The sequence below is a fragment of the Staurois parvus genome, unplaced genomic scaffold (assembly GCF_062004578.1).
Source record: "Staurois parvus isolate SC_StPar_1 unplaced genomic scaffold, SC_StPar_1.0 ptg000682l, whole genome shotgun sequence".
In the NCBI taxonomy this organism is placed as follows: domain Eukaryota; kingdom Metazoa; phylum Chordata; class Amphibia; order Anura; family Ranidae; genus Staurois; species Staurois parvus.
In genome coordinates, this window is record NW_028318478.1 from 1391653 (window position 1) to 1412955 (window position 21303).

Consider the following 21303-nt stretch of genomic DNA (forward strand, 5'->3'; position numbering starts at 1 on the left):
GATCATCTTGCTCTGCTGGCTGAGAAGGTTCCCCGCAAACCCTCTGCCAGCAGAATACAGTAGTGCTGTGTGAGGAATTCCCCCCATCAACACTGACTGATTTGTCAGCTGCATCTTTAAAGACTAAAACAAGTCATACAAGAATTGGATTTCAAGATTCCATCCATGCATGGACAGGATGATTGCACCCCAGTCAATTGATGTATCAACTTGGGTACAACCAGCCTGACAGAATTTCTACATTGAATTATTGCCTATGAGCAGTGATCATCCTGCTCTGCTGGCTGAGAAGGTTCCCCGCAAACCCTCTGCCAGCAGAATACAGTAGTGCTGTGAGAGGAATACCCCCCATCAACACTGATTTTTCAGCTACTTCTTGAAAGATTAAAACAAGCCATACATGAATTTGAATTCAACATTCCATCCATGCATGGACAGGCTGATTGCACCCAGTCAATTGATGGGTCAACTTGGGTACAACCAGCCTGACAGAATTTTTACATTGGATTATTTCCTATGGCTATAAATATGAGCAGTGATCATCCTGCTCTGCTGGCTGAGAACGTTCCCCACAACCCCTCTGCCAGCAGAATACAGTAGTGCTGTGAGAGGAATTCCCCCCATCAACACTGACTGATTTGTCAGCTGCATCTGTAAAGACTTAAATAAGCCATACATGAATTGGAATTCAAGATTCCATCCATGCATGGACAGGCTGATTGCACCCAGTCAATTGATGGGTCAACTTGGGTACAACCAGCCTGACAGAATTTTTACATTGGATTGTTGCCTATGGCTATAAATATGAGCAGTGAACATCCTGCTCTGCTGGCTGAGAAGGTTCCCCGCAACCCCCCCCCGCCAGCAGAATACAGTAGTGCTGTGTGAGGAATTCCCCCCCATCAACACTGACTGATTTGTCAGCTGCATCTTTAAAGACTAAAACAAGTCATACAAGAATTGGATTTCAAGATTCCATCCATGCATGGACAGGCTGATTGCACCCAGTCAATTGATGGGTCAACTTGGGTACAACCAGCCTGACAGAATTTTTACGTTGGATTATTGCCTATGGCTATAAATATGAGCAGAGATCATCCTTCTCTGCTGGCTGAGAAGGTTCCCAGCAACCCCCACCCCCCCCGCCAGCACAATACAGTAGTGCTGTGAGAGGAATTCCCCCCATCAACACTGACTGATTTGTCAGCTGCATCTTTAAAGACTAAATCAAGCCATACATGAAGTGGGATTCAAGATTCCATCCATGCATGGACAGGCTGATTGCACCCAGTCAATTGATGGATGAACTTGGGTACAACCAGCCTGACAGAATTTCTACATTGGATTATTGCCTATGGCTATAAATATGAGCAGTGATCATCCTGCTCTGCTGGCTGAGAAGGTTCCCCGCAAACCCTCTGCCAGCAGAATACAGTAGTGCTGTGAGAGGATTTCCCCCCATCAACACTGATTTGTCAGCTACTTCTTGAAAGACTAAAACAAGCCATACATGAATTGTGATTCAAGATTCCATCCATGCATGGACAGGCTGATTGCACCCAGTCAATTGATGGGTCAACTTGGGTACAACCAGCCTGACAGAATTTCTACATTGGATTATTTATTGCCTATGGCTGTAGCTATGAGCAGTAATCATCCTGCTCTGCTGGCTGAGATGGTTCCCCGCAACCTCCCCGCCAGCAGAATACTGTAGTGCTGTGAGAGGAATTCCCCCCCATCAACACTGACTTTAGTAATGGGGAAGCAAACAAATTTTTTTTTTTCTTTTGCGTCATCTATGGACTGCTTAATTTCCCCTTCTAAACTTGTTACGTTTTATACCCATATTGATGGTGTAACATGTTTAGCAACTCACCCCCCCCCCCCCCCCCTCACCCCAAAACAGCGTGCGGAGATTCCTCTCCCACATTTGCTGTCACATTTTTAAAATCGTGCAGCTGTGCCTGCACAACCGCATCATTCATTCACAGGAATCTGTGAATAAAGAAACTACAAGTTCTATCTTCCACCACGGCAGACGGATTTGTAGTTTGAATGGGCTGCGAGCATGATGAGCAGCATGTTCATAGTCCATTCACATTCCCTCCAGGCTGCAAATTGACAGCCCATACAGAGGGTAGAATGTGTTGGAGCCTGAAATTGCACCAGGGATCCACTGATCGGGGATGCAAAACTTTGCAGGCTTATGTTTAAAGAAATATTAAATGCACATTTTTTGACCTGCAAAAATATGTGCATTTATTTTTTTATTTGTAAAGGTTAACTTACAGGGCTTGTGCTCATCATGGCCCTTCCATGGTTTACTCTGCAGGTTTGAACCTCTTCAGGATCTTCCTCACGTAAGGATTGTCCGCCATAGATTGCCTTGCTGTGAAAACTTGAGATTGAGATGAAGGCATGTTATCTAATTTACGTTCAGATCCTGAAGGAAATGTATTGGAAGTGGCTGTAAAAGTTGGCTGTTTTTTCTGCTGAGTGCAGCTACTCAATTTAGCAGAAATCCACTTCAGAAAATGCTGGGTACTGGCATAGATACCTGGACGTTGTTTGCGGGCACAACCAGAACCCCAGCTTGTGACACCTGCCACAAAGTACTTTGAAGTTGTTTTATCCAAACACATGAGTGGTCCTCCGCTGTCTCCCTGTAATGGAATCAAAGATAAAAAGAATGTTAGTCTAATATTTACAAAAGAATAATAAGTACCAGAATGTGATAAGAGACCCCATAATGTCTTTTGAGGAGAACTCGAGTAAATGTGCTTGTTATTTTGCTTCTTTTGCCCCTGGTTCCCCATCCTAGAGAATACTCCCGGACTTTTTTCCCCGGCCAGGCATCCAAGATACTGCAAAGACTGTGGGAGCACATGGCGTGAGGTTTCCCCTGGCTGCTGCCATGACTTTAGCTGACATCAGTGCGGGAGAGGTAGAGCAGCCGCAAGCCTGCTGGACATAGAGCCTGCCAGAAATGTCAGTGAGGAATAAAGAGAAAAGTTCTATTTGCAGCACAGTGGGGGCAAGGAGGGGGCAACAAAAGTAGCCTGAGTATTTCTGTTAGTTAATTTACTTTGGCGTGTTTATCTCATGCATTGAGTGGTGAAAGGGTCCCTTTAAAAAGTCTTTCGTGGTCAAACGAATAACTGAAGAACAATAGAAAAAGTAGCTAACTTTGGAAATATAAGTGGCGCTATGAGCAAAGTTCTTGTGAAAATGCTAGTTCCCTGGATGTATCTGGTTTCAATTGCGGAGTCACAGCTCCATAAGCATACAGCAATTTAAAATTGAAAAAAGTTAGAATTGCTCATCTCTATGATGATTTCATGTCAGTGACTCAGGAGGCATCAAAGCCTGTGAATTAGCATTAAAGTAGTAGCATTTTCAGGAAAGGGCAACAATGGACGTCTATATCCTTTTCCCATGACATGTTTCCTTTAGGGCTAGATCATACCATGGTACAGAGACGTCAATTTTTCTGCATGCATTCTGCAAGGGTACAACTAAATCAATTGTTCTCCATGTGCACTGTTCACACCACAACACTAGTATCACGTGCAGATTTTTTCTGCACAGGAATCTGCAACATGTATAAAACTAATTGAAACGCACTTGAAAACTGATGTAAACTGATGTCTCTGCAAGTGAAATCTGACTGTCAGTTTCCATCAGTTTTTCTACACACATGGTGTGAACAAGGCCTAAAAGTGGTAGTAATCCGGCCCCCCTGCAGGTTTAAGTCATAAAGTACTAGTATGCACCGCATACTAGCACACTATGACAGACTTACCTGCACACAGAGCCCTCTGGCTGTATGAATGGCCTGGGCCACAATGACATCATTCCTGCGCACACTGTATGCCCTGAATGCAGAGCGTCAGTCTGAATGGGCAGGTGAAGTTATTGGCTAATGCTGATGTGAATATCTCCTAAATGGTATACGTTTAGGAGATATTCATTGTACCTATAGGCAAAGCTTGATAATAAGCTTACCTGTAGGTACAAGTTAAAGAATAGCGTTTACTTCCACTTTAACCCCTCAACGCAGGCGCCTCCCGGCTCTTTAAGAGGTTTCTGATACCAGGGGGCGGGGATTCTGATCAAGTGACCGCCATAATTGGCTGTCATAGCGGTTACATGATTGGAAAGCTTCCGATCACAAGTAAAGACTGGGAGCTTTCCATTAGCCACCAGTAACTCTGCTGGGAGCGCTCAGGACGGGCACTCTCGGCACAGCTCTATTAACATTCTGGTACGGATATATGCAGCCTCTTGGTGTTAAGGCCCAGCTGCCGAGAGGCCTGATTATATGCGTACCACCGGCAGGAATAGGTTAATCACTTTGTGCTATTTTAACATAGCCTTTTTTGCATCTATAAGCTGCTATTTCTTATTAAAATCTATATATCGCAAGGAGACGATATGCTTTCATACAGTATATACGAATACTGAAAATAGGATGAATGTATATAATGTCCCCATGTACAAGACAAGCATTGTTAATTGTTTGAAAAAATGGATGTAATCTTTTGAAACTTACTTGGCAAGAGTCCACTCCACCTCTTTGATATCCAGCGCACAGGTTTTGTGCATGGATGCGGCCATTGTACCAGCCTGGGCTGTTACAGGTTTGAAGGTCAATCAAGTTCACTTTGGCTTCCCGCAGAAAATCCGCTGTTGCGGCACCTGTAAAAAAGAAAGATAATGAAAATTAATTAAATATGCAAACTATACAGCCATATGTGAGATATGAGAAGTACTATAATGGACATGATATAAGCCTTGTAATGCCAGCATAACAAAAAACAGACACCAGGAAGTGGCTATATGTAGTTTTTTTTCCCCCCAGTGTTCTCCTTGGTGTCCACCAACTGGCAGTGATCAGCTCCAAATCTGTAGCTTTAGCAGGCACTCACCCCCACTCCATCATCTTTCAGTACCCTTGTGCTTTTTAGAGATGGAGTGGAAATACTGATTTGCACTTGAGAGGAAATGTAGGACCCCAAAATGGCTCTTCTTGGTGCCTTCTTTTACATTGTTATGTTTTGCAAGGATAATACCAGGACAAGTTCATTAAGAAGTTTAGGACTGCAGACGAAACTTACCATTCTCAGACAAATGTCCCCAGCCACTTATGTAGCATGTGCTCATGCTGTAGATGTCCATGGTGCTGCTGGGTAAACATGCTGGCTGAACGAAGTCATTGTACACTACTGGCGAGTTGAGCTGTATGAGGGCAATATCATTGATCTTTAATTTGCTGTCGTATCTTTTGTGCAGAATATAAGCCTTGACAGATCTTATCTGCACTTCCTTGTCAAGTTGTGATAGTTTGTTAGCTCCTATCACAATTCTCCATTTTGCCACAGAGCTGTAAAGTAAAAAAAAAAATGTTAAAAAGGACTGCAAGAAGGTGGCAGCACAAGCACAAACATTCTAACACGCTTAACAGACTGCTATATGTCTAGAGATGAATACGATATATATATTTTTTGGGCTCAGCCTCTCAGCAAATTACTGGTAGCCCCAGCCGCTCCCTCCCCCTCGTGGGGGTGTGTGGGGGGGGGGGGGTGGATAGGTGGTGGCAGAGCAAAGAGCGGAGACAGAGAGTCACCAGCTCACGGAGCACTGAGAACTGAGCGATCATCACTGTTTGCTCAGTCTTCGAGCCGACGAGGGACAGATGCAGCATCGAACTGGTGCTCCATCTGATTATTGAGAATTATTGAGAAGAGGACCAGAAGAGATAACCTTACCTTAAATCACCAAAGCAGTGTGCAGCAGTCAACACCCATTGGTCTTTTATTAGGGTTCCTCCACAAAAGTGGCTATATCCATTTAAATCCGGACTCTGTATGCTGACCATCCATGGCCAGGAACCTTTCCGGGCAATAACTCCTCCTACAATCCGTGAAGCATACGATCTAATATTGCGTGTACCACAACCTAAAATAAAAGAAGAAAGACATAAATCATATAGACTTTTCACTGATTGAATACAATGCACATCAATAAAATATATAGATATTAAATATACAAAGTTTTATTTTTAACTTATTAACCTGGAACAAATTATGTCCAACTATTTAAATACCGACTAACATTTTCTTATTAATTTTGCTATTTCTAAATATGAAAGGGAGGAATTTGACTTAAGATATGCACTGATCTTGTGGATTTGTATTTATTTCAACAGTGCTAACAAATTCCACAGCTTTTTACAGTGAATGCAGAACTGGTAATGTTAGTTTCAGCCCCCAAAACAGCAATTGTACTAAAGCCTGATTGAATACTCCTTTTCTTGTAATGCACTCAGTAGTAACAGATGAGGGGGGCTTTTTTATTTTTTTTAATACTATTGTACTGCAACTAGGGTTAAAAAGGCTGTGTGCTTTCAACAAGCTAGAGAGCTGGGCCCCTGCCCAACATATATCTATATGGGCAAACCTTCTTGAATATATGTGTTTGTGAGATCCATCTATCTAAGTCTGTAATCCCAGTTCATGTAGTCTGTCACATTGATGCATAATGTCCCCTTACTATATACTGTATATATGATTTGAGTTATCAAGACAATGATGGCCTGATTAACTAGGCACTAAGTGCAAATAAATCCTATTAGCATTTTACTACTTACTTTTAATTTTAGTATGGGTACAGTTTAAAGGAGCAGTATAGCCAAAGCTTTTTTGTCCATAATCCTCCTATGGGTCACAGAAGTGCGCTTAGTTCTGCACTCCTGTGACCCAGATTCAGCCGTCATTAGGCTAAAGTCTGCTGTCTGTTGACGTTACGGAGCCACTCCAGGCTCTGCAGGGATCCCAACAATAATGTTGGGATCCATCCAGATGCCGATCAGCAGCTGGCTCAGCCTCTCAGTGTGCTCCTGAGAGCCTGAGCCAGCCGCTTCCATGCCCTCCATAGCCTGGCGCTCCACTGACCATCACTGCTCTGTGCTTAGAACAGACCAGAGAACTGAGGGATCAGCGATGTTTGATGACTCAGTTCTTGGTGTAGAGCCGGCAGGAGACAGATGCAGAATTGGATTGATGCTGCAACCAGCTAGATGAGTATGTAGGTTTGTTATTCTCATTTCCCGCTCTTCTCTTTTAGGATCCATGCACACTAGGAGCAGAAAAATGCCGGAACCTCTGGCAGAAAGAGCAGCATAAAATGCTCATAATGGCTCGTATTGCACAAGAGTTTAGGAGAGTTTATGTGCATTTGCTTTTTAAGCGTTTTTTTCCCCCAAAACATTCACCTCTGCTTATTTTTCAGTGTACATTTCAAAATGCAGAATGCTTCTAAACACCGCATTTATACGCGTTCATGAACGTTTTTTTGTTTATGAAGGGTTTCTTTTCCTGCTTCTAAACACTCCTCTAGAAATATGCCTCTAAACCCCCTAATGTTCATGGACATATGGAATAACATGGAGCTGTTTCTATAGGCAGGAGAAAACATGTAAAACTCCTGTAGAAGCTCCTATTGTTAAGCCTACTGTACATTGACCCTAAACAGCTTTTACAATAAACCCGTGTGCATGAAGCCTTAATATGCCGCTAAGATTACTAATGCTGTAATATGTGATTTAATACATTGGTGAGAGTGCTATACGATTTGATATCGATATGAAAAAAAAATATATATATATTTATGTATGTGTGTTACATTGGTCAGTTATGCTAAGTATATTTGCACATTAGAGCACTCCTCTGCCCCCCCCCTCACTAACAATGTAACCCCTAAAACTGAAAAATACAATAAATAATTTAAATAGAGAAAAAATCTATTGGATCCTTAGGATAACTTACTGTCTGCGTGGTGGTAGGAACGCGATCTGTCAACAAATGAAGCAAATAGAAGCAGAAGAAGTAGGACACACACACGGGCCATCCTTACTCTATGCTGCTCTCTGCAGTTATGAGCCTCTCCAGGTGTGGCAGCTAAGTAAGTCACCTTAGTTGCCAGGGCAACAGCACAGTGAGAAAATTACAGCCACATGGCCAAAAATAAATATCCCTCCGTAGAGCTTCGTGACTTAAACCTTTAATCGGGAGAGTTAGTTGAGCAGCCAGAATCCAGGGCAACTGTGCATGGCCACCAATCGGCTTCTAGCTTTTTTTTTTATTTTTAAAGTGTAACTGAACAAGCTAAAAATAGAAGCTGATTGATTTCTGGCTGCTTTGGTTTTAGTAAATGCACCCCAGTGTGTTCTCTTTAATATAAATGGCAGTTGTTTATGATGCACGGTGCTTTCACAAACTGTCATTCTGTCAGCTTTTACATAAATATCCACAGTTATGAATGTTCTGAAATATAATGGACTCCATGTAAGCTGCTCAGTATTTTGTGGTATCGCTTAAATGTTACATTTGTTGGGAAGAAGTAGATTGCGATAAAGATTTGGTCTGGGAGTATTTCCTATTACCTGCAAAATATTGTATTTTCTGCTTCCAATAACCATTCAAGTTGTTCAGCAAACGTTACCGTTTCGGGAGAAATTGTATAACAATGTTGGGTGTGTTTAAAAATAGCCCGTTTTTTCATATGGCTTAGGACATGATGACACCAGATGTATTATTTCCATCACAGCTTTACAGCAGAGACAAGGCAAAATGCAATATTTTCTTTCAGGGCAGCAGATTGCGATGTGAACCACTGTCTTGCAATGGTGTGGCAGTGAACATAATTCTGTGACATTTTAATAAAGTTCTGTGAAAAAAAACAGTGATGCATTGGGATTTTTTTTTTTGTCACCTCCCCGCCCCCCCACAGTCCATATTTGCTGCCTGCATGACCATCTACTTACGTTTGGCCCTGTAGCCGTGATCTGTACTGTATGGCCCTACTTCTAACCACACAGTCTTTCCTCTAAAAAAAAAAAAGGTCTCTTCATACCGCGCATTCCCAACGCAGCCCCATTTATTGCTATGGGAAAGCCATACTCTGAGTGATCATATGTGGCCACCATGACTACAGAAATCCTACTGGAATGAATGAGGCTGTGGTGGGCATGTGCAGTATGAAACGAACATTTTCATAGGGAAGGCTGAACAGCTCAGAGCAATGTCGCAGAGTGAAAAATGCTGAATTGAGATTTAAGACCACATGGACAGAACTCAAGGGAGGGAAATCTACAGTTGTCCTGTTTTTCCAAAAACAAAAAGCCTGTTGCTGTAACTGCTTCAAAAGTGTCAGCTGTAATTAGGCTTTCATTTGTTTTTCTCACTAAAATGACATTTAATTTTTTAATTACATTAGCCACTTGTCGACCAGTCACATACTCAGTGGTTGTACCTTCGTGGTTGTACTGGGATGAGGCATCATCCCAGTATCATTATTTAGAGCCAACAGTTGGCTTTCTTGTAATAGCAATCAGAGCGCTAACAGACCTCTTGATCGTTAATACCAGCAGCAGGTGGAGACTCCCCCAACCTCCCCTCCCCCCCCCGCCTTCCGCCGATTTAACAGGACCTCCCATTCATTGGGAGTCACAGAGCTGAACGAAGACTTGGATTGGCTTTCTTCGGCTCCGTTAAATAGTAATCCTGAATCCTGAAGTTTTAAAAATTCTGCAAAGTTCTACAAATGTTGACTCACATCAGGTTCTCACAAGTATGTTGGTGACAATTGTACTACCCATATTAATTTATTTACACCTATATAAATGAGTATATTTTGAATACAAATTAATCAATATAACAAACTAAATAAAAACAAATAAATGAACTGAGTAAATGAGCTCATAATAATCATACTGAAAGAAACAATATATATAAAAGACACTATTCATTAAATAGACTGCAATGGTCCAGGTCTACCACTAGATGTCACCCACTAAATGCAGTTGGGAATATGATGGGAAAACCTTTATAGGAGGAGAGTTCAAGTCAAACTGGGACTTTTGAGTTTATATGATAAAAGAAAACATTTCAAGGAGCGGAAACTGCGTTTCTTTTTTAACATACTCCCCTGCTACATTTATACACTTATCCCAGCGTTCATCTAATGCCTGGAAAGCAAGATTTGTCAGTACGCCTGAACCATCCTAGGACATTCCTGAATGATTGTGTTCACCCTACTCACAGAAAGTTTTGTCTTTTGTGCAATTTCACGGTTATGTGTCAGTTATCCAGGATCAGGTGTTCCAAGCGCTGATTGTTCACAGGAATGACTGCTGTGGGCTTGGAACCACCACAGCCAGGATCGTCACTGATGGACATGTAGCCATCTTTGAAATGTTTACACCTTTCAAGTGTCTTACTGAGGCTGAGCGTCTTATCACCGTACTGTGCTTGAAGTCTTCTGTAGATATCTGCGGGTTTTGCACCTTCCTTCACAAGAAACTTCATCATAACACACTTTTCCATGCACACACTAACACTGTTGTCTGCAATCTTGATTAACGGTCTCGGGGCTGGCCGTGACATTTGTGCCGCCTATCAGTAGTAGGACACACTTTCCACTTACTACTGCGTGTAGTACCACCATGCTAGCACCCCTTTATATATCTGTAAGATTAAAAGTTCCGGTTTGCCTGAAATGCCCCTCGTATATTATCAGTTACAAAACCTTGACCATTGCTGTCTATTATATGGACTGTGTATAATGTTCACATGATTAAGATATTATTATGATGATTTTTATTTTTTTTTACTGAATTCATTTTTATGAATGTAAATATATGTTTATATATATATTTATTATATCTATGGCTTGTCATGTACAGTATTGATTCATTTAGCCAACGTATTATGTAATTCAATAACAATGTTGTTTTATTGTTGTCATTCTGCACTTTGAGTAGATGAAAGCTGGCCATATGCCATAATAATTTCACTCAAATATGTTCAATTTTGGAACGTTCATTTGATTTTCAAGTGAGGTCTAATTAACCATTTCAATACCGGGCAATTTTACACCTTTCTGCCCAGGCCAGTTTTCACGTTTCAGCGCTCTCACACTTTGAATGACAATTGCGCGGTCATACAACATTGTACCCAAACTAAAATTTTATCATTTTCTTCACACAACTAGAGCTTTCTTTTGGTGGTATTTAATCACCGCTGGGGTTTTTATTTTTTGCTAAATTAACAAAAAAAAAACTATACATGTTACTATACAATACATACAATGTTACTATAGTAACATTGTACTACTTTGGGGAAGTGATCAGTATTTTTTTTTTTTTTTTTTTTACACAAATTTGCTTTTAGCAAAGAATTACTTTGCTATAAGCAAGCATTTACCTGAATGACATCGATTCATTCAGGTTTTTTTTTTTTTTTTTTTTGTGCTTAGCTGTGATTTGGCCACAGCTAATCACATGACATGTGCATGTGACCTGCTGTGACCATTCACAGCTAGGCACTAGTATACAATGGATGGCATGAATGAAGCCATCCATTGTATACAACTGTCATGTGACCTGCTGTAATTGGTCACAGCAGGTCACATGGTACTGGCAACTGGGGCCGGTACTCAGATCTGTCATCGGCCGTGTCCGAGGTACACGACCGGTGACAGATCGCGCCGCTGCGCTGCTCTACAACCGCGCGAACTACGCATGTGCGGGAGGATGCCAAATGGCGTATACCCCAGAAATCTGCAGCACTTTTGCGGGCCACCCAACGGCTATAGGCCGGGCGGCTAATGGTTAAAGGATATGTTCACCATTGGAACATTTTAAATGTTCCACCCATTTTAGGGGTAACATATTTCAGCATCTGCAGCCTTTCTCCCCTCGATCCCCCTCCCTGTGACAGTGGGTGGGGGATCCTCTTCCCACACCTGCTGTCTTAATTTTAAAATAGTGCGTCCATGCTGTGCTTCACCCACATGGCTGTGTCATTCATTCACAGTTTCCTATGAATGAATGCCTACAAGTACCGTCAGCCATTGCGGTTGACATTTTGTAGTTGTCAATGAACTTTAAGGGCGATGGTGAGCGTCTCATAGTCCATTGATCTTCCTGCTCTCAGGTAATTGTCTTCCTGTAGGAGGTACAGACAGACAGCTAACCTGACAGTCCGCAGGAGCCTTAGATTGCACCTGTGATCTGCTGATCACGTGTGCAGTGCTCTGCAGACTCCTTAAAAAACAAAATGCACATTTTTTTTGTTACCTTCAAAAAAATGTGCATTTATTTTTTCAAAGGATGAACTTATCCTTTAAAGGGTGATTGCTCACTCTAAAAGGCGGTTGAAACAAGTCTTTACTGAGAAAGATGTGAAGATGTGGAATAGAGGCTCTGCAAAGTCTGGTTACTTCACCCTCTCAATCATTTGCTGATCTTCTTCTGAAAATGAAAGTTACAAAGCTGCCTCTGGCTTCAGTAATTCCCAATGTGCTCATTTATTTTTAAATCCTTATATCAGTATTTATAGAGCTTGCGTATATCTAAGTATATCAAAGTATAGCCCAGGTTTGTGGCATGTTTATATTAAAAGCTTCATATTTTTAAAAAAGAAAGCTATACCCTGAGACTCACTTTATATTTTTAGGCTTTTTTTATTGGTGGTCTGCAATTACAAGAAAAAAACAGGAAGGGGCCATCCCCAAACTGTTCCCACAAAGTTGTGAGCATAAAATTGTCCAAAATGTCTTGGTATGCTGACACCTTAAGAGTTCCCTTCACTGGAACTAAGGGGCCAAGCCCAACCCCTGAAAAACAACCCCACACCATAATCCCCCCTCTACCAAACTCTAAATTTGGCACAATGCAGTCAGGCAAGTACTGTTATGGCAAGTGTCAAACCCAGACTCGTCCATCGGATTGCCAGAGAGAAGAGCGTGATTCGTCACTGCACAGAACATGTCTCCAATGCTCTAGAGTTCAATGGCGGCTCGCTTTACACCACTGCGTCCGATGCTTTTCATTGCTCTTGGTGATGTAAGGCTTGGATGCAGCTGTCCGGCCGTGGAAACCCATTCCATGAAGCTCTCTCCGCACTGTTGTTGTGCTAATCTGAAGGCCACACGAAATTTGGAGATCTTTAGCTATTGACTCTGCAGACAGTTGGCGACTTCTGCACACTGTGTGCATCAGCCCACTCTGTCATTTTACGTGGCTTACCACTTCGTGGCTGAGTTGCTGTTCCCAGTCGCTTCCACTTTGTTATATTACCACTAACAGTTGACCGTGGAATATTTAGTAGCAAGGAAATTTCACGGATGGACTTATTGTACAATTGACAACCTATCACGGTACCACGCTAGAATTCACTGAACTCCTGAGAGCGACCCATTCTTTCACAAATGTTTGTAGAAGCAGTCTGCATGCCTAGGTGCTTGATTTTATACACCTGTGGCCATGGAGGTGATTGGAACATCTGAATCCAATGATTTGGAGGGATGTCCCAATACTTTTGGCAATATAGTGTAAGTACATATAGAATGATACATTTCAATCAATGACAGGTGGCCGGCTGCATGGATCTCCGAGTGCATCCTGGAGTGTACATGTGTGGGTTGCGCTTGGAGAGCCATGCAGCTGGCTGTTTTTACAGGTAAAGTTGGCCCTCCACATGGCTATATGGATAGGTGTCCCCTGTGAATGAGGCACACTTACAGTATAACTGTAGGAAAAACCTTTTTTTGGATAGAGTAAGGTGAATACATAACCCCTGGCTGGATTTTTTGGCAATCTGTGTCTTATCAGGTAGATTTACGTTCACTTCCTGTCCTATAGCCAACACAGGAAGTCCCTGCAAATGAAGCATATTCTTGCACCCCCTTGGTCACCAGAGCTAGTATGCCCATTGTTGGATTTCGCCTCTATTACTTTTTGGGGAAAAGGTCCTCTTATTGGTGGAACTTTAACGGCACAGCTTTATCAAATGGTAAACGTGACAATTTAATAGTTTAAAAAATGTGATTTTTATTTTTGAAATCTTAAAACAGACTTACTTTGTATTGTAACTTAAATGTCTGTTTTAAGATTTCAAAAATAAAAATCACATATTTTTTAAACTATTGAATTGTCAAGTTTACTATTTGATAAAACTGTGCCGTTAAAGTCCCACCAATAAGAGGACCTTTTCACTGTATCTTTCAGGGATGATGGCACCCCTTGTATCATACCCCTCTCTCTCTATTACTTTTCGGGGGACACTGCAAAATTTGGAATTTTTTTTTACTTTCAATGATAATGGTAAACCAGACATAGAAAGGGTCAGTCTCCCTGATGGGGACACAGACAGCAATAAAAAAACTAACAGGTGTCCTAATTCCTCTCTGCTCCATCCAAAATTTAAAAAACGATTTTCCTTTAGTTAGGGATGCACTGATACCGGTATTGGTGCCGATACCAAGTATTTACATGAGTACTCGTGAAAATACTACCGATACCTTAACTGATACTTTGCAGTCCGATTTGCGTTAATGGACCTGTCCCAATCGCATGCGGTTTCCCCACTGTTCCAGTGTGACCCCAGGCTTGTCATAGCCCGAGTTCACACAGGAGCAGTGCGGGAAACCTCCCTGCAGGCATCCCATGCTGAGTGTCAGTGGTAGGAGAGGAGAGAAAGCGGCAGGGATTTGAAATCCCCCAATCAGATGCCGTCTAGCCCGAACTATCATCGCTGTAAGGAGAGCAAAAAAAGTGGCAGAGAATTCAAATCCCCATCTCTTGCCCTCCTCTCCTACCTCTGACACTCAGCATGGGATGCCTGCAGGGAACTTTCCCGCACTGCTTCTGTGTGAACTCGGGCCATGACAAGCATCAGGTTCACTTAGGAGCAGTGGGGAAACCACATGTGATTTGGACAGGAATCGCCTTCCTGTTCAAATCGCATGCTATTCTTTGCAGTGCAATTTGCATCCATTAATGCAAATCACACTGCAAAGTATTGGTACTCTGTAACGGCGAGTACTTGACCGAAAGTATCGGTACTCGTACTCGCCAATAGAAAAACGATATTGGTGCATCCATACCTTTTAATTGTTCTTTAAAATGTTACTAAACCCACAACAGTAACAGCAGTTTTTTTCTTTTCTTGGAAGAGTGCATGTGATCAGCACAGGGCCAATCAGCACTGTCCAGAAGGTCAGGGGTCCTACAGCCTCATAGGACAATCAGGGGAGAATGAAAACTGCTCCTACACGCTGTAGCCACCGTTCTATTGGACACTGATAAAGTCACAAGACTGCTGTAACTGCTGATGAGAAAAAGTATTTAGCAGGTTATATTTACTAAAATAATTGCATTTCCATGTTGTGTACTGTGGGAGACCAGATACAGTAAATGCAGGGTCCTGGGTTTAGTACCACTTTAATGGGTTAGTCCACCTTTACCAAAGAACTGCCAATGCAGATACGGGGCATCCATAGGTAAAAATCTGTGCAGCTCTGATTAAAACTGAATATTAATGTTGGTGACTCCCGCACTATCTGTTGTGATTGAATCAATATATTCTGTGTTAGGCTGCTGCTACCACCTTCTTGTGTTCCCACAAAATCAATACTACAAAAAATAAATAAATAAATAAATGATGGTGCGCAAATGCCTTACTATGTCATCTCATTAATATAGCCTGAGAAAAATACATATATGTGCAAACAACATAATAAATAAATGAAATCATGTGCATCACACTATAAATGTCAATCTTCAAATAAATAATAGGACCAAATGAAAAGTCTGTGTGTAAATTGTTTCGTTATTACGGCTTCTTTTTTGCCAAATTCTCAGCATGTTGTGTATATCCCCTTTGTGCTGTCAATGCATTCAAATTCCACCATGTTCATAGCAGGGCCCCACCACCTTGCTTATATTGCTTTCACCTCAAATCATGGACCTGCTGCACCATCAGGTCATAAACTCTTCCTCTTCCTCTGTGGGGTCAATCACACTCGAATACATTGATGGTAAATCCAAACCCCTCCACTCTTGTATAACTAACTAAAGATGATTGCAGTGGTACACCTTTTTTCAATGTGTGTGGCCCTTTAAGGCTCAGAAGCTCCGGAGACCCAGGAACTCTTCACAGTGTAGTATATTTGAAATCCTCATTTTTATTTAAAATGTATTTCACTTACAATGTAGCAGTTTAAAAACGGCATGAAACTATTGGCACACAGGCATCGGGGACCGTCTTTTGTGTCACTTCTGGTTTCTGGCAAATATGTCACCCGCTATGCCCTGAGGAAGTCACGTGGTTTGTGACAACACGTGTAGGACTAGTCCGAGGAAGTCATGTGGTTTGTGACAACAAGTGTAGGACCAACCCTGAGGAAGTCAAGTGGTTTGTGACGAGACACGTAAAGCGGTGCTGGATGATGTATTTGCTGATAGCAATGTCCTGGGAGGTTTCCAGTCAGGCTTCATGAGGTATGTAAATGGCCTACACCTATAACAAGGGCCTTATTCAGTTTTAGTCAGAGCTGCAGTTTGTTTTTATCTACAGACACCCCTTATCTGCACAGGCAGTGTTTTGGTAAAGGCGGACTATACTTTCTAGTGTACCCCGTGTGAGGACCATGTTTTGGCCTCATGGGAGGCACAGGTGTTCCATTCTTCTGTATGCAGGCAGTCTCATTCATGTCATCGGGGATACAGCTGCTGCTCCCAATCTGACATCCACGTGGGCCCCTGGACACAGTGTGAGTTCGGGGCCACGCACCTGCACCCACATGGATGTCAGAGTGGAAGCAGCAGCTGTATCCGTACTCCGGCTGCATCCCTATAGACAAGACTGGAACACCTGTGCATCCCATGTAAGCAGAACATGTCCCCCCCACAGGTGTGAGCCCCTGTGAACGAGCACTTGTAAACATGCATTGCATGAATGAAAACCATGGACACGGTTCTTTCATATGTGTGCTAGCTCGGTGTATTAGGACACCGGACCCCTTTGCAGCTGAGTCTGAACCCCCCATATACAAGTCACTACGCAGACTCTGATCTCTGCTCACAGACTGAGGAGAGACCGCAAGGCCGGTCACGTGTGCTTTAAGAGGTGGGCGGGGACATGTATTCATGAGCAGGAAGAGATCGGCGATTGCTTAGTGGGCGGGGAGTAGGTATGTAAACAGTGCAGAGGATTGTGGGTAGTCTTGGTGTACTGTAGCACAGTGCAATCCTCTCCAGGATGTTCATATTGTTCTCTATGGGAGGACTGTGTGTGTGGGAGGTGCGGATTACAGTCCGTGTACACAAAGCTGAGCGGAACACATCTACTAGAGGCATAGCCTCCCCTCCTATGTATTGCCCGGCACTACAAATCCCAGCATCCTTTGCGGAATAAATCCATGCTGGGACATTTAGAGCGCACTACAGGGAGATGCTGGGATACGAGTCTCTGCCAGTCCATTGGCTGCACGGTGAGTGCATACAGACTTCTGGGAGTTGTAGTCTCGGGCTAGTGTCCATGCCGGCTGTGTTTCTATGTACAGGTCAGAATGGAGCCATAGAGAGGAGGGCGGCTGATGATGGTAATGTGATGATCGATGGATGTGATCTTATTTCTTTCCTCCTGATTGGGCTGTAGAAGAGGAAGAACACTGATCGTATCATTACACTTGTCTTCAGTGAGGCAGAGAAATGGTAAAGGGGAACTAAAGACAACACTTTGTAGGAAAACTGCTATAGGGCGGACAGCAAGTGGTTACATTTAGATTTAGAGTGATGTGGGGTTAGACCACCTGTCAGGTTGTTCTTGCTGATTGTGTCCAGAACAGGATGTGAGGGAAAATCTTCCAGTGGGGACACTTGTTCCCATAGCAACTGTCTCTAACGCACAAGTCCTCACCTGCTTGAGCTATCCCACTAGGAAGCTGCCAAAGCAGACAGCCAATCATAGGCATCAGAGACCCCCTCATCCCTTGGATACAAGTCAGTGTGGGGCGGGGCATGCCTCCATTGCCTGTGATTGGCTGTTCACTTTGCAACTTTCCAGCAGGATAGCTCAGGTAGGTGTGGACTGGTGTCTGGACTCATCCCTTCTGTCTAAGTGCCCGGTCATACCGGTGCGACTTGTGAGCTGAAATCCCAACTAGTGAATGTCCGTGCCTTAAGATGTGCGTTTTGCTGCAGCGCGATTTTTAAAGTATTTCCTGCATTACTTTTTCTGCAGTTTTGTTGTGATTTCACATACATAGAATACAATGGAAATCGCACCGCAAATAGCAAGAAATCGTTGGAAATCTTAAGAAGTTACAATACAGTCTTCAGAAATCGCACCTGAAATCGCATGATTTTAAGTCGCAGCGGTGTGACCGGTGACTAAGGGCCTTGTTCCCCTGACAGCCGGTGGTTTCCTCCTCTGCCACACATCCTGGATTGTGAGCAGACCCTCGCCCCCCTCCTATACAATGCAGGACTGTTAGGTCTGCTTAGTGTGTTATGACATCAGAAAGCTGTGACCGGCCGGGTAGCCAGGTAAAGCACTTCAGAGGATCAGTCCAACAAAGAGGAGGAATCTTGTGGGAGTGAGGAATAAAGTAATAATTTGTATTTAGCCCATGAAATGTGGGGGAGGGAATCAAGCAGCATGGGTACATTTAAAAGCAGCCCAGAGTCTGGCTTTAACGCTGACCAACTTTTAAACAGTTCTTTATTGGAGAAACTTAGGCTGGCCATACACTATACAATTTTCTTACAATTTCTGCCCAATTTCCTTTATATTTACCTTCAACTATGTAGTGCAAAGACCTGCCTAATTGGATACAATTGGAAGTGTTTAGGTTTGACCTCATATTATATGTTTTTTTTTTGTAACTCTAAAGTAAAATTCTCAAGAAAATTGTATAATGTGTGGGCAGCCTAAATCTTGCAAAGTGTACAGTAAAGTACAGCAAAAACAATATGGGATTTATTAACCGCTTCCGTGCCGCGCTATAACAGAAATACTGCTACAGGGCGGTACGGCTGCTCAAAATCACGTATATATATGTGATTTTGCATTTCCGTGTTGGGGGCATGCTGCTGTTGGCAGCCTTGGCTGTTAATCACCGGATTGTAGCCGGTGATTCCCTCCCGGCACCCGGCGATCGCCGTTTATCACTGATGGGGGAGAGGCCTGTATGTAAACAATACAGATCTCTCCCCTGTCAGCTCCTGCACACTGCTTTGTATGGCTTTGCACAGTAGAGCCATACAAAGCAGTGTGCTTACAGTGTAAAGCACAGCACACAGTAAAACAGCACACAGTCAATCCTTTAATCGGCCCAGATGTTAACCCCTTCCTGCCCAGTGTCATTAGTACAGAGTTAGTGCTTTTTATTAGCACTGATCACTGTATTGGTTTCACTGGGGATGTCAGTTAGTCCCGACCCCCCCCAGTGGCAGAATGCTCACCACAGTCCCACTATAAGTCGCTGATCGCCACCATTACCAGTAAAACAAATTCCAGTATATATACCACCATTTGTAAACGCTATACGTTCACATAAACCAATTAATTTACACGTATTGGGATTTTTTAGAAAAGACATGTAGCAGAATTCATTTTGGCCTAAATTTATGACGAAATTTGATTTTTAAAAATTTTTTGTGGACATGTTTAATAGCTAAAAGTCAAAAGTAGTTTTTTTTTTGTCGGTCTTTTTTTGTTTATAGCAAAAAAAAATTAAATCGCAGAGGTGATCAAATACCACACATAGAAAGCTCTATTTGTGGGCAAAAAAGAGACGTAAATTTAATTTGGGTGCAGCCTCGTAGGATCGCGCAATTGTCAGTTAAAGTCACGCAGCGCCGTATCACAAAAAATGGCCTGTTCAGGATAGGGGGGTAAATCCTCTGGAGGACAAGTGGTTAATGACAAGCATGATATGAGTATCTGAAAACAGCCAGTAAACATGACAAGGAGCTGAGAGCTCCATCTGCTGGCTGGACAGGAGCATAAAATATACTCATATGCAGTATTCATAGCTCACAAATGACCAGGCAATAAAAAAGTTTTTTTAGTAATTATGGTTAGGACTAAAAGAAAAAGTAAGAATATGTCTTAACCACTATGCATTCTCTTTAAGTTGTCGGGGGACATTATCCTAAGTGGACACAGGCTCTTTTATATATCACCCCTCTGGGATGAAATTAAAGCTGAGTTCCACTCACACTGTCAAAAAATAAAAGTCAGCAGCTATAAAAACTGTGACTTTTAAAAAACAGCCACTCACCTGTCCCACGACCCCGCGGTGTCCTCCCCGCAGCCCGTTTCACCAGCCATGTGGTGATCCAGGCGCCGGCATCTTCAATGTGGGCACAGGGCTGTGACAGCTTGCAGCCCACTGTCAAAAAATGTAACTGTTTTTGACATACAGTCACCAGTCAGTGTCCCTGATCACTGCCACACCAGTCATATGGTGATGCTGTACTGCACTGGTGAGAGCATATAAAAAAAACATTTTATTCAATTTCTTCATTTTCAAAAAAATTGTAACTGAACATTACAAAAAAACTCCCCATGCCTCTTACTAACTGCCTCAGGCTGACTACTTTGCAAAAAAAAGGGGTGATTTGGGGGGCAATTTATTCTGGCATTCTAGGGCCTCAAGAAATGAGATAGGCTGTCAGTAGTATAGAGTTTAGCAGTTTTCAGATATACTGTGTATATATATACCATAGTTTGTAGACACTAATACTTTTACACAAAGCTATTAATGTACATTATTGGAATTTTATTTACCAAAGACACATAGCAGAATACATTTTGGCATAAATTTATGCCAAAATTTGATTTTATTGGGTATGTTTTATAACAGAAAGTAGAAAACGGTTTTTATTTTTTTTTGTTAAAAATGTTTGGTATTTTTGTTTTTTATAGCGAAAAAACTAAAAAAAACCAGCGATAATCAAATACCATTAATATAAATCTCTATTTGTGTGGAAATGATATAAATTTAATTTGTGTACAATATTGCATGACCATGTAATTGCCACTTAAAGTAGCACAGTGCTGAATAGCAAAAAAAATGTCCTAGTCATGAAGGGGTTAAAATCTTCCAGAGCTCAAGTGGTTAAAAGTCCTGCGTCTTCTTCTTTTTGTAATATTCTCTATATACTGGTAAATCACTTTGGGATGTGGTGTCGGTGACTTACTTATCAATTTTACAGTTCTATATAGAAACATTTGCAGTCCACCATGACACCATCTCCAAAGGAACATCTAAAAGAAATATATAAAACCTTTTTTGTAGGTATGCTTTGTGAATGGGAACACACACAAACATAACGAATTTGACTGCAAAAGTGGAAATACACTTTAAAATAAAGGCCCCAGATTGTACAGAAAATATTTTGTTTTCCAGAGGCTTTATTAATAAAAAGACACAAGCAAATATATGTAC

At 42.2% G+C, this 21303-nt stretch overlaps 2 protein-coding genes across 8 annotated transcripts in view; one reads left to right on the forward strand and one right to left on the reverse strand.

The window, feature by feature from the left end:
• PPCDC (phosphopantothenoylcysteine decarboxylase) overlaps window positions 1-21303 on the forward strand; it is a 418450-nt gene that overhangs the window by 128973 nt on the left and 268174 nt on the right. Inside the window, exon 1 of one of the 7 annotated variants that reach the window (XM_089652394.1) lies at window positions 17322-17337. The exons of the other annotated variants lie outside the window; for them this stretch is intronic. The gene's annotated coding sequence lies outside the window, so the exon portion shown is untranslated. Of the gene's footprint in view, window positions 1-17321; window positions 17338-21303 lie in introns of those variants that run through there. 7 annotated transcript variants of the gene reach the window in all.
• On the reverse strand, window positions 3147-10367 carry LOC149447519 (acrosin-like). Its single transcript, XM_089652354.1, has 5 exons — window positions 10280-10367; window positions 5769-5958; window positions 5118-5383; window positions 4553-4698; window positions 3147-3158 (listed from the first exon to the last, which is right to left on the reverse strand). Exons 1-5 carry the CDS (start codon window positions 10365-10367, stop codon window positions 3147-3149), a joined length of 702 nt encoding a protein of 233 aa, XP_089508480.1.